General features: G+C 26.9%; 1 protein-coding gene across 1 annotated transcript; it reads left to right on the top strand.

The window, feature by feature from the left end:
* The first annotated feature begins 6,698 nt into the window (after window positions 1-6,698).
* On the top strand, window positions 6,699-8,520 carry LOC119673099 (organic cation transporter protein-like). Its single transcript, XM_038084326.1, has 4 exons — window positions 6,699-6,740; window positions 6,796-7,135; window positions 7,194-7,337; window positions 7,413-8,520. Exons 1-4 carry the CDS (start codon window positions 6,728-6,730, stop codon window positions 8,377-8,379), a joined length of 1,464 nt encoding a protein of 487 aa, XP_037940254.1. The 5' UTR covers window positions 6,699-6,727; the 3' UTR covers window positions 8,380-8,520.
* Window positions 8,521-11,356: the final 2,836 nt, after the last annotated feature.

Raw genomic sequence — 11,356 nt, 5'->3', positions numbered from 1 at the left:
AGCACGTGTACCTGTAGGCTTTTAGATTCAATTAGGCATTGTCCGGACAAACAAAAAATGTTTTAACAAACATAATATATTATGAACTATAATAACATAATATTAGGTATATTAATTTATATATAATTTTACACATGTATTATAACACGTTATTGTTATTATTATCATTGAATTAATTAATAAGTAATTATTATAAATTGTATTATAATTTGATTGTATTTAATTTTTCTTTTAAATTGGTCGAATTAAAATAATTAAAATGTTTATAAAAATATATAAAAATATATATACCTATATATTTATATATATAAAAGTATATATAATTTGATTGTATTTAAGTTTTTTTTTTAAATTGGTCGATTTAAATATGAAATTTTATACAAATATATGCTTAATTATGTGATTAATGTGGACCGTCGAAGACCTCAAATATCACATTTATTAAATTAATACTTTAAAAATCAATTTTTATATTTACCAAAAGAAAATCTTTACAAAAATTTAAGATAAGTTCGTGGAAGATCATCGATACACATGAACAGATTTAGTAAGAACTCTAAACATTGTATTAAGCATAGAAAGTACTATTAACTATCAAGTTATAGGTTTTTAAAAACTATTTTAACGTAAGAAAAATATCAAAAACTATGGATTGCACTATATCATTATAAATAAAACTTGAGTTTTTGAATACTAAAATGCAGTCTAACAAGAAAATATTCGATTTATCAGTATCATTTGCAGCATTTTAGATATAGCAGCATAGTTTCCAATACAAATTAGAGTCAAAAAATTGGTGTGAATCCGGGTTCAGAAGTAGTTCATATCAAAATTTGATAAAGAAGGTGTCAGTTTTATACATTGCAAAATGAATCCTCTGCTGGTAGGTTACCCCCAAATCTATCACCTGCTGGTGAGGCTCGGATTAATATTATAAATTTCTGGTGAAATAGAAATTCACGATGAAGACACAAAAAATCTTTTTTCTGTAAGGTATTATAAATCGAATAGAGCTTATGAGAAAACAACATAAGTTGTTAATCTTTTCTCCGATACTATAATATTATATTTCCCTTTCTTATTGAGACGTTTAATATTATCTTTTATAGTTCTTGATGTAATTATTAAATGTTAGAAAGTTAACCTACGCAGCTTAAACTACTTTTCATCATCCATAATAAGTAAATGTAGGTCCTTTTATTCCTATATGTAGATGTTTCCTGACACATATATTCATGCTACATACATCTGCTTGAAATGTTATTAAGTGATGACTGTTTTCGCATTTCGATCTATTTGCACATCAGATATTATAGTTGAGTTTAAAAATAAATTAATTTGTGGTCTAGACCACAAGATTGTTAACAATAAATTAGAAATTTTTTAGAAAACTGATTTTGAAGAGTATATAAAATCTCTCTAAAAAGTGCTACTGTAACATAATTTTTCTCTAACCGATTTTTCTCTTACTTCTTTATAAACTATGTAATAAAATATTTTAGTGCATTTAAGTTGAGTTTAAAATGAGTGTTTAATAAAAAAAAAAAATATATTGTTTTTTAATAAATTTTTTAATGTATTATATATTTTTAGTTGCGGGTGAGTGTTTTATAAATATATTTACTTAACTTTGAAATGACTTAAATGTTCAACGATATTTTTAACACATAATAAATTTTTATTTGTAATATTATTTATTGCAATGTAATCATAAATTCGTCATTATGTTTTATTTTTTGTTTACATATTTTTTATATTAATTTTAAAATAATGAAGTTAGATATTTTAACCAACACTTTATGAGTCACATTGGTATTTAACTATTTAACACCGAATTTAATGAGTTGATAAAACTATTCTGACAATATTAAAAATTTTAAAATTTTATATTATTTATTCAGCATTATTGTTAGTTACCTAACGATATCTTCAACGACCCTGGACCGTTTGAAGACATCAATTCTATGAGTGAGTTTTAAAAACTGAGTTATATATAAATTTCAAGAATTAAAATGTAAATTTCTAAAATTTATGGTATATAGAGCATTATCGATATATAATATTTTGTTTATTTTTTATAAACTTATTTAATCAGCACACTTATTATATTTTAATTTTAAGAACAAGTGATACTTTAAGGCATATACTTAGCAATTCATTATTTCTTTTGATTTTAAAATCGTTTTAGAAAGAGTACAGTGTAAAAAAATAATTAGCAATTTTTCTATTAGTTCTTCTATCTTTGAAAAGTTCATTAATGCATTTTTTTTTTAAATTTTTCATTAAATTGATAAAAAATGTTTATTCAATTTAGAGTTAACAAACTGTTTTACATTTTTATAGTTCAGTTCAGTTTTAATTAATCAAAATATCACCTTCATAACCTTAAAGGTTTATAGTCATAACTATACTGAGAACTTTTTGAATGAAAGTATTTTTGTTTTTGATATATTTATTGCATTCTAGAACAAGTTGTCAAGACAAAAATAAACTTAGACTGCCACAAATACTTGGCGACTAAAGTGTGACTATATATTTTGCGCTTCAAATTTTGTGTTTTTTTTGCAATGAAACACCTTTGTGTTCTGGACCTCACTTCACCAATAACTAGAATATTGTTTGAAAATCACTGGGCGTTTGTGGTTTATTGGATTAACTAAAGATTTAATATGACCACAAAAAATTAGGTCCAATGAAATTAGAACGCACTATTGTCGTGATAAGTTCATATATATTATCGATAAAATAGATTTTGATATGCGGGTTGTTAGAAAAAATATTCCATCCATATGGTGCCATATGATCGTTCTTGAGAACAATATCAAAATAATTATTTTTGAGTTTCTTCGACAAAGGTTCAAAGCATCGATACTTTTAGAAGCAGATTTTAATATCATAATCTGGTCAATTTGAGTTATTTTCGAATTGCATTACAAACATTAAGTTCCGTAGGTCGATTATGCTGAAAAGAAATTTTATATAATGATCAAAACTAAGTTTGAAACTAATAATAAACAATTTTTATAATAAATTTTTTCAACTTAAACAACTTAAACGGTTTAATTTGGAAAAATTAACAATTTCGGTGAAAATTACAAACAATGGCAAGATAACATGTAAAAACTGTATAGTTTGGATTATATATATCTACATCTATATCTACAATTTCTTTATACTTTTCTTTAACCTTACAATAACTCATTATTATAAATCATTCTTAACATATTAATATAAAGATATATTTTAATATTCGAATTATTATCATATTGGTTGGCTAATAATGATGTAATACAAAATTGAATAAATAATAGTAAATATTCAATAGTAAATATAGGGCACCATTATATTTACTATTGAACTTAACTTTTGAACTTAACTATTAACTATTGAACTTAACTTTAACTATTGAACTTAAGACAAGGTTATTTTAACATTAGTGTAAGATTTATTTCCTATTTGTTGATTCATATCAAGTGTTTAAAATCCAATTAATATTAGTATTCTTATGACATCATCGAATAGAAATAGGTGTGTCCAATATTTTTTATTGGAACTAAGCATTTTTGTAGTATGCCATATATACTCTTCAATGATTCAATTAAATATAAACCTTAATATCTAAATTGAAAAGAAAGTTAGTAAGATATTTTATTAAATATAAAAACAATTATTTTACATAAAATAAATATATGCCAGTCTCGAGTTAAATGTGGTACACTTTTATTTAGATGTAGTATCCAGCAGGGCTAGCGCAACATCAACTAAACGTCCAAATAATATAAACAATGTTAGTATTGTGTTATGTTAATTAGTTAATGAAGTATATATTCACAGCCTTGTGTGATGTTGCGCTTAATTTAGATTTAATTTAGTACTAAACAATGGGAGACAACTACAAAAAAAAGAAATTTTCGCGGTTTCTCTCTGAAGAGGGAATAAAAAGTCTAACTGACACTGAAATGTAATATATTGCTGATTTTATTATGAACTGCGTGCATATTTTGTTTGAGTATCTGAAGTAAAAAACCAATTTTAAATAATGGAATTCAATATATCAACAAAATACCAACTAAATCAGCAAAAATATAAGGTTGTATGTATGTCTTAATGATAAAACTAGTAGTAGATGATAGTCAAATAAATATCAGAGAGCTGCAAGTATTTATATTGATTACTTTTCGAATATAAGTTAAAATTAAAGCACTTTATTTAATTTTTAATAAGCTTCTTTACTTATTTACTTATCAAAAGCCTAAGCAAGAGTGCGTTGTCTCATTTTAAAAGTTGAGAACCGCGAAAGCCAAATGAGACTCTTCCGGACAAGAAGTTGATGTCCTGCTTGATAGCAATCAAGCGATCAAATAATATCGCATAATTGTACAAATAATGTAACTAAATGTAGGGGCCAGATCTGAGAAGCTGCGGATGTTATAATAAAAGAAATGTGATATGGAAAATGTCTCTGCATATTATGAGTCAAGTTAACTAAAATTGGATAAAAACGTAATCACTTTAATATTTTGAATATTTTATTGGAACTGTTTAAGCTACATACTTCGTCGTCACCATGGTTAAATTTAACAAATTATATTATATTTCGATTATCTAATTATTCCTTTTTTTCATCAGATCAGGATCACAGGAGCTAATTTTCAAAGTTGAAAATTAGCTCCGAAGCTAAAAATTGCCCTCAAATAAAAAACGATACTAATTGGATGTATAGAAGGCCTAAAGTATTACACTGCTTAGAGAGATGAAAAAAGTTGGCACACGGTTAGGAAAAATATAACGTATCGGAAAGAGTTTATATTGAAAAATAAGCATAAAAATATTTTAAATATTTTAAAACGTTTGAACTCTACCCCTCTTACCTAGAAAGGTTGAAGAAGCAAGAAAGAAAGATTGACAAATAAGCAAGAACTTGTTACAAACATTCATTTTTATAAAGAATGTAGAACTTTTGTAACACCCCTCGTATATTCATAATTACTCTGGTAGCTTAGAATTATGATAAGTTGTTATTTTAATATCACAGTTTTTTATAATTATTTAAGTAATATAACGAAATTAAATTTTTATAGCAATTATATTAACTTATGATTGTTATCTTATAGTATATGGTATATGCAATAGAGTACATAAAGTACGTTTGTCTCATTTTTAGAACACATATTTAATAACAAACTCACAGAAGAAACGCGTGAATATATTTTTGAAGTCGGTTCGATATTAGAATATATTTTGGAATATACAATAAAATTTTATATATGAGATCGTCAGCAGATTTAAATCAGAGTGCCGAACTGAAAATTCGTTAAAATGAACTATTGAAAGTTGTGTACAAATGTGAAATGAGAAATAAAAAAAAATAACTACAATTATACAAATATTAATTGTTTTGCTGGTGGCATAACATCCTTAAGAAGCAATATTTTAAAATTTATTAAAAAATTAAAAAAAGTCATTGTAAAACATATCCATACATTTTTAGATAAAAAAAATATACTAAATATATAAACTTGATTTGGAATACCTCTACATACATTTATTTTCAAAAGGTGCAGTTGCTCTACCTATATAAATAAACCCGTGACTTTACACATCCACTATGTGGGATATGTCCTAAACGAATTTTTACTGCATTACCCTGATCATATTGCAATTGCATATAAAAAAACAAAAGACTATTAATTATTTTATCTAATAATACCCTTAGTTGACACTAACATACTGTGATTCCAACAGTCCATAAAGTACACCAAAGTTAATTATTAAAATAATAACTATTAAACACAGAATTGGAAACTTAAAAATTAAATCTCTAAAAAGAAACCTTCCACATTTGAGTTAAGTTAAGCACTCAGTATATGCATATGTGAAAATGAGATTTGTTTATAATTCACTCAGTGCTATAGTATAAATCTATTTATGTTGAAATAAAAAAACGTACTGAATATAAAACATCAACTCAAACGTTTACTACTACAAATGATGTTGCCAACATAAATATCACACTTCTAAAAAAAATTCTTCACCATAAATTCGTAACAAAATATGGGTATTCACTCTGTCTTGCAAAGTCATTGCAAGATGCACATAATGCAAGTATACTACACTAAAATTGCAAGAGTATGAGAACACTTGTGTTGCAGAATTGAAACATCAATATAAAACAGCTGTTTTTGCAGCATACCACATCCACATGAAAAGCAACCGATATTAAAACAGCTGTTTTTTTCCATTTTTATTTCGTTGCAACCCTATATATATATCGTCGTCCTGTTTAGGTATAGCAAGATTGCAATCAATTGCAAGAAACTTTGTGCGTGTATTTTGTTGTTGTATTTTACAAACTCGCCAATCGGTGCATTTCGTGGGCCTTGCAATGAGTTTGCAAGACAAAGTGAATACTTCAATTATAAATAAAATTTATTGTTTTCACTTTTGAGTTTATTTTTTATTTGAATTTGAGAGTATCATTACTAGATAGTCTAATATGGTAAATAGAAAAATACATAGATTATAAATAACAACATTTGAAGTTTTGGTTGCTATTGTATAATTAATTGTATAATCACTCTTTTAAAACTAACTTTTAAAAGTTAATGCAACTCTGACTTATTAATCATATCATAATTGAAAATGAAAAAAAAAATTAGAAAAATATAAAGTAAAATTGTTTTAAATATAATTTTAGATTAACAGCAAATATCAATATTAATCAATAATGGATAAGCCAGGTAACTATTACCACAATTATTTCGAATAACTAATATTTATATGAATTACTTTAAGTGGTTGACCCAATTGTAAGTCCGATTGGAGAATTGGGTTGCTCTCAATTAGTTTTCTGCCTCTTCATATTCTTGTCCAAGTTTCCAAGCGGGTGGATACAAGTGTCACATATTTTTCTGTGTTACAATATGAATGCTATATGTACTTCACCTAGCAATATTACTGATGCCTGCGATGACGCTTGTCAGAAACATGATTTTGATCGCAGCATTTTTGAAGAAAATGTCATAAGCGAATTTGACTTATCATGTAAACGTAAAAAATGGGCTTCGATTTCTCAGACAATAACCATGGGTGGAGTTATGACTGGTAGTATCTTATTCGGTATTATCTCTGATAAGTGAATAAAAACTAAATATATAACATTTACCAAAATAACTTTAATATATAACTTTTAGATGTGGTCGTCGTCCTGCTTTTATTACTGGTTGCATGATATTAATGGTATTTAGTGCTCTAGTGTCCCTTTCACCTTTTTTTTGGGTATATTGCTTATTTAGGTATATAACTGCTACCGCTACTGGTGGTGTAATGGTAACTAGGTTTGTCAATAAGCATAATAATTACAGTACATTTTAAATTCTAATGTTTTTAATATTTTGGTTTTTGCCTTTCAGTTTTGTACTTATAATGGAAATTGTTGGAAAAAGTAAACGTGAAATAATGACTATACTATATCAAATTCCATTTAATATGGGACATGCATTACTACCTATATTTGCTTATTTCTTCCGACATTGGCGTAAGTTTAATATGTGCTACTCAATCGTCCATTTTGTCTACATCGTATATTTCTGTGTCATTCCGGAATCACCGCGCTGGCTATACACACATGGAGATTTAGATAAGTCTGCAAAGATTCTTACAAAAATGGCCAAAACTAACGGGAAGCCAACTGAATCGATTCGCTCTGATCTGGAATCAGCATACGCCAGACTTAAATCAACGCAACCAGCAGCGAAGGCGAGCATCATTGACTTATTTCGGACACCAAATTTGCGAATTAAGACCATTGCAATGGCTTTTGAATGGTTCGTAATATGTTTGGCCTACTACGGTATATCACAATACGTAACACATATGAGCGGTGATGTATTCGTAAACGTTGCGATTGGAGCATGGCTTGGGGTACCTGGAACATGTATATGTGTTCCAATGACAAAATATTTAGGACGGAAGCCCACACTAATGATATCAACTTTTTTAACAGCAATTTCGTTATTACTTATGGCATTTTTACCCAAAATACCCGATGTAGCTAAAATAATACTTGTGACCGCTGGTCTCTTTGGTGCATCGGTAACGTTTCCAAATGTTTATATTTATGGAGGTGAATTATTTCCTACTGTCGTACGGAACTCTGGTATTGGTTTATGCTCATTTATAGGTCGTCTTGGTTCTATGTTGGCTCCGTTCGTGGCAGAATTAGCTCATGTTCACTTGAGCTTACCAGGAGCCATATTTGGAGTCATGTCATTCTTAGCTACTTGTGCTTGTTTTTTAATGCCAGAGACCAGAAATACTCTTTTACCGGAAACTCTTGAAGATGGCGAGAATTTTGGCAAAAAGAAACCTGAACAATAATAATAATTTTATTTTATTTATTTCCAGAATTGATGAACAGTACAACAAATTTATATTTTGTAATGTGTATGACTATTTTAAGGTACATAAATATTTCTATATTTAGAAACCATTACTTTGACTCGTACATAATAAATTGTAAAAAACTTATTGGTGATGTTATTCAATTTTTGAGTACATATGCATTGTTAGTCGGTACGTACCGTAAGAACTTAAGTTAAAGCGAAATACACAGGTGTGGTTGGTTGTGCTTTTCGCTTTGCCTTACGTTCACTTAAATTCTTACGGTACGTATCGACTAAGTGAGCCTTAAACCTGTCAAATTTTATAGATAAAAGAAGTATCCTTATAACTAAGATGTGTTTTTAGATATAATGTGATATGCAAAGCTTATAAGTCTGCTAACAATTTGATTGAAAGTTTACAAAAATTACTGACAAGAATGCTTAATTAATAATATGGTGGAATCTAATTTCAGTTCGCTTTTTTTAAAAAATATTACTCAAGTATCGATCCCGGTTAAGTTTATTTATGATATAAATTTATTGAAAGTATCTTCAAAAACGAAGAAACTCTGAGGCAATAATTTTATATATTAAGCAAGCTTTCAATATCTTTTCATTGAATTGTTATGTAAAATTAAAATACACCTACCTTGCAGTCATTTTTTTTAAATCATGTGTACACCAATACACAAATTTTTGTTTACTCATGAAATTAAGAAATTCTTTCCAATGTAGGTGCCAAATTCAATGGGCTTACATATACAGTAACAGGAAATAACAATATTGAATCAATGCAGATTCTGTGACTATCAACAAAAAGCCCTTATACCCAATTAAAAAAAAAAATCGAATGTCCCATATTTTGGTCAAAACACTGACATGTTCTATTCTATCACGGTTTAAAGTAAGACTTCGTCCACTCTACTTTTACTGAATCACAAATACTGATTCACAAAGCCATTATATTCATATATAATACTTTGAAATTAACAAAAAATTATTTAGAAACTCTAGTCAAAAGTATTATGCAAACGCATCATAGTTTGTTGGTAATATAATATTTTACTTTGTCTTGTGAGAGTTTCAAAGCTGTATGAATAATTCAGAAAGTTAAATCACTTAAACTTAACACAATCGGCTATTTAATATAGGTAGAGCTTTAGTTCTGGATAATGGAAATGTGTCAAACCAAATAAATGCCTGCCAATTAATTTAGAAGACAGATTCAAAACGTTAACCCCCTTTAACTGCTTTAAGAGTATGCTTTTCACTCTCCTGAGATTTATGTTATGTTTATGTCACATACTATATATCTTGGACATATAATATTAATATATAGAGTTAAAAAGTTAAAACAAACTTCAGATTTAGGTGTTCTTCACTCTATTATATATATATATAAATATATATATTGGGATGAACATCTATATGTAAGATTGGATTAGATTTAAGACGTGTTGTATAGTTTCCTCCTTAAAACAACAAGCACCACAATTTTTTTATTATTTCTTAATACTCGTATTAATATATTCATCGATTATATAAAATCTTGAAACTAGAAACTAAAATTTCATTAAATTTTGTAGTATCTTCTAAGGTTTCAAAAATATGGTTTGTTAAAAAATCCAGTTTTTCAAAAAAACCTACGATACTTCATTTTTTTTTAATAATTTCTCACATTCATTAATAAGAAATTAATACAAAAATAATTAAATTTAATAAAAAAAATAAATAACTTATTAAAAATTTTATGAAGAAATAAGAAATAAAATTATGTCCACATATAATTACAAACATATGCATGTCTTAATATATTTCAGTACCGCAAATACTTTTTTAATGGTTGCTCTTTAATATATAATAACAAATTTTTTTGTCCCAATTTTTGTAATATCATTCTGAATATATGAATACGAATTTTTAGTACTTAAAAAATTATATTCCAAATAATTGTATTATAATCTAAGAACTCAAAAGTATTAAGCTTTTTAAACATTAAATTGTTTTTTTAAATAATTATAATCTTGTTAAGCATATTCAATCATTTTGCTTTATATATGGTACAATAAAATAATTTAAATACAATTTTTTATTTTAATTAATTGTTAAATATAATTAAAAAAGTTTTGATTGCATGTGTCACTCACCTTCGGTTATATCAATTTCAGCATTTTTTTGTTGAAATTTCCCAGCGCCTGTTGTTGCTTGGTTTGGATCCGATTTGACACCTCTTACGCTACCGTAACCATACAAATCACCAAACACTAATAGAGCCAAGGCAGTGAAGATTATTATCCGAAAACGCCAAGCAACATCCATTTTAGCACAAACAAGAAACTTAATAGAAATTAAATATACAAAATGTAACCAACAATTTTCAGATAATTTATGATTTTTTACACAATTTGTATATCTTCTCGTATATATATATATATTTTTTTTTTGCACAACAATTTATGATGTAATAAAGTTTTTATAAAAAAACTAATAAATTCTAAAGATCAAAGGTTTTATGAATTTTTGATTGTTAATAAAATAAAAATGTGTACACAAATTCACTTAATAAGCCATTAAATCCATACAAATAAACGCAAATGAAAGACTCGATATCTTTTGAGCTTGACTTTAGTATGGAAAACGAAAGTTGGCTGGCAGACGTAAAACTTTTACACTAAAACAACAGCGATTAATCACGTTCGGCGTATGGCTTTATTACGAAAATATTTATGTAGTATCAGCGATTTTTCAAATTTTTTTCATTTACGAGTATGGAAAACGTGCATAGAAATTTTTTAACAATTAACAATGAATTTTAGCATTCAAGCGCAAAATAAATTTTAGTTTAATTGTTTGCCTTTTTCATATTCGATGAGATTTGATTCAATTCGATTCGATTAGGCAACCGTACGAAAAACGGAAAAACGAGTTTATTACTTTTTCCCCCAACTTTTTACAAAAACCATTCAACCAAC

The sequence above is a fragment of the Teleopsis dalmanni genome, chromosome 1 (assembly GCF_002237135.1).
Source record: "Teleopsis dalmanni isolate 2A chromosome 1, ASM223713v2, whole genome shotgun sequence".
In the NCBI taxonomy this organism is placed as follows: domain Eukaryota; kingdom Metazoa; phylum Arthropoda; class Insecta; order Diptera; family Diopsidae; genus Teleopsis; species Teleopsis dalmanni.
Note: the sequence above shows the minus strand (reverse complement) of the source record. Positions and strands in the feature narration are given on the sequence as shown.

What these genes read in the sequence shown, in the direction of transcription:
- LOC119673099 (XM_038084326.1), top strand. An exon ending in TTCGGTATTATCTCTGATAA is followed by an intron (nt 7,136 to 7,193) that starts GTGAATAAAAAC and finishes TATAACTTTTAG; the next exon opens with ATGTGGTCGTCGTCCTGCTT. An exon ending in GGTGGTGTAATGGTAACTAG is followed by an intron (nt 7,338 to 7,412) that starts GTTTGTCAATAA and finishes TTTGCCTTTCAG; the next exon opens with TTTTGTACTTATAATGGAAA.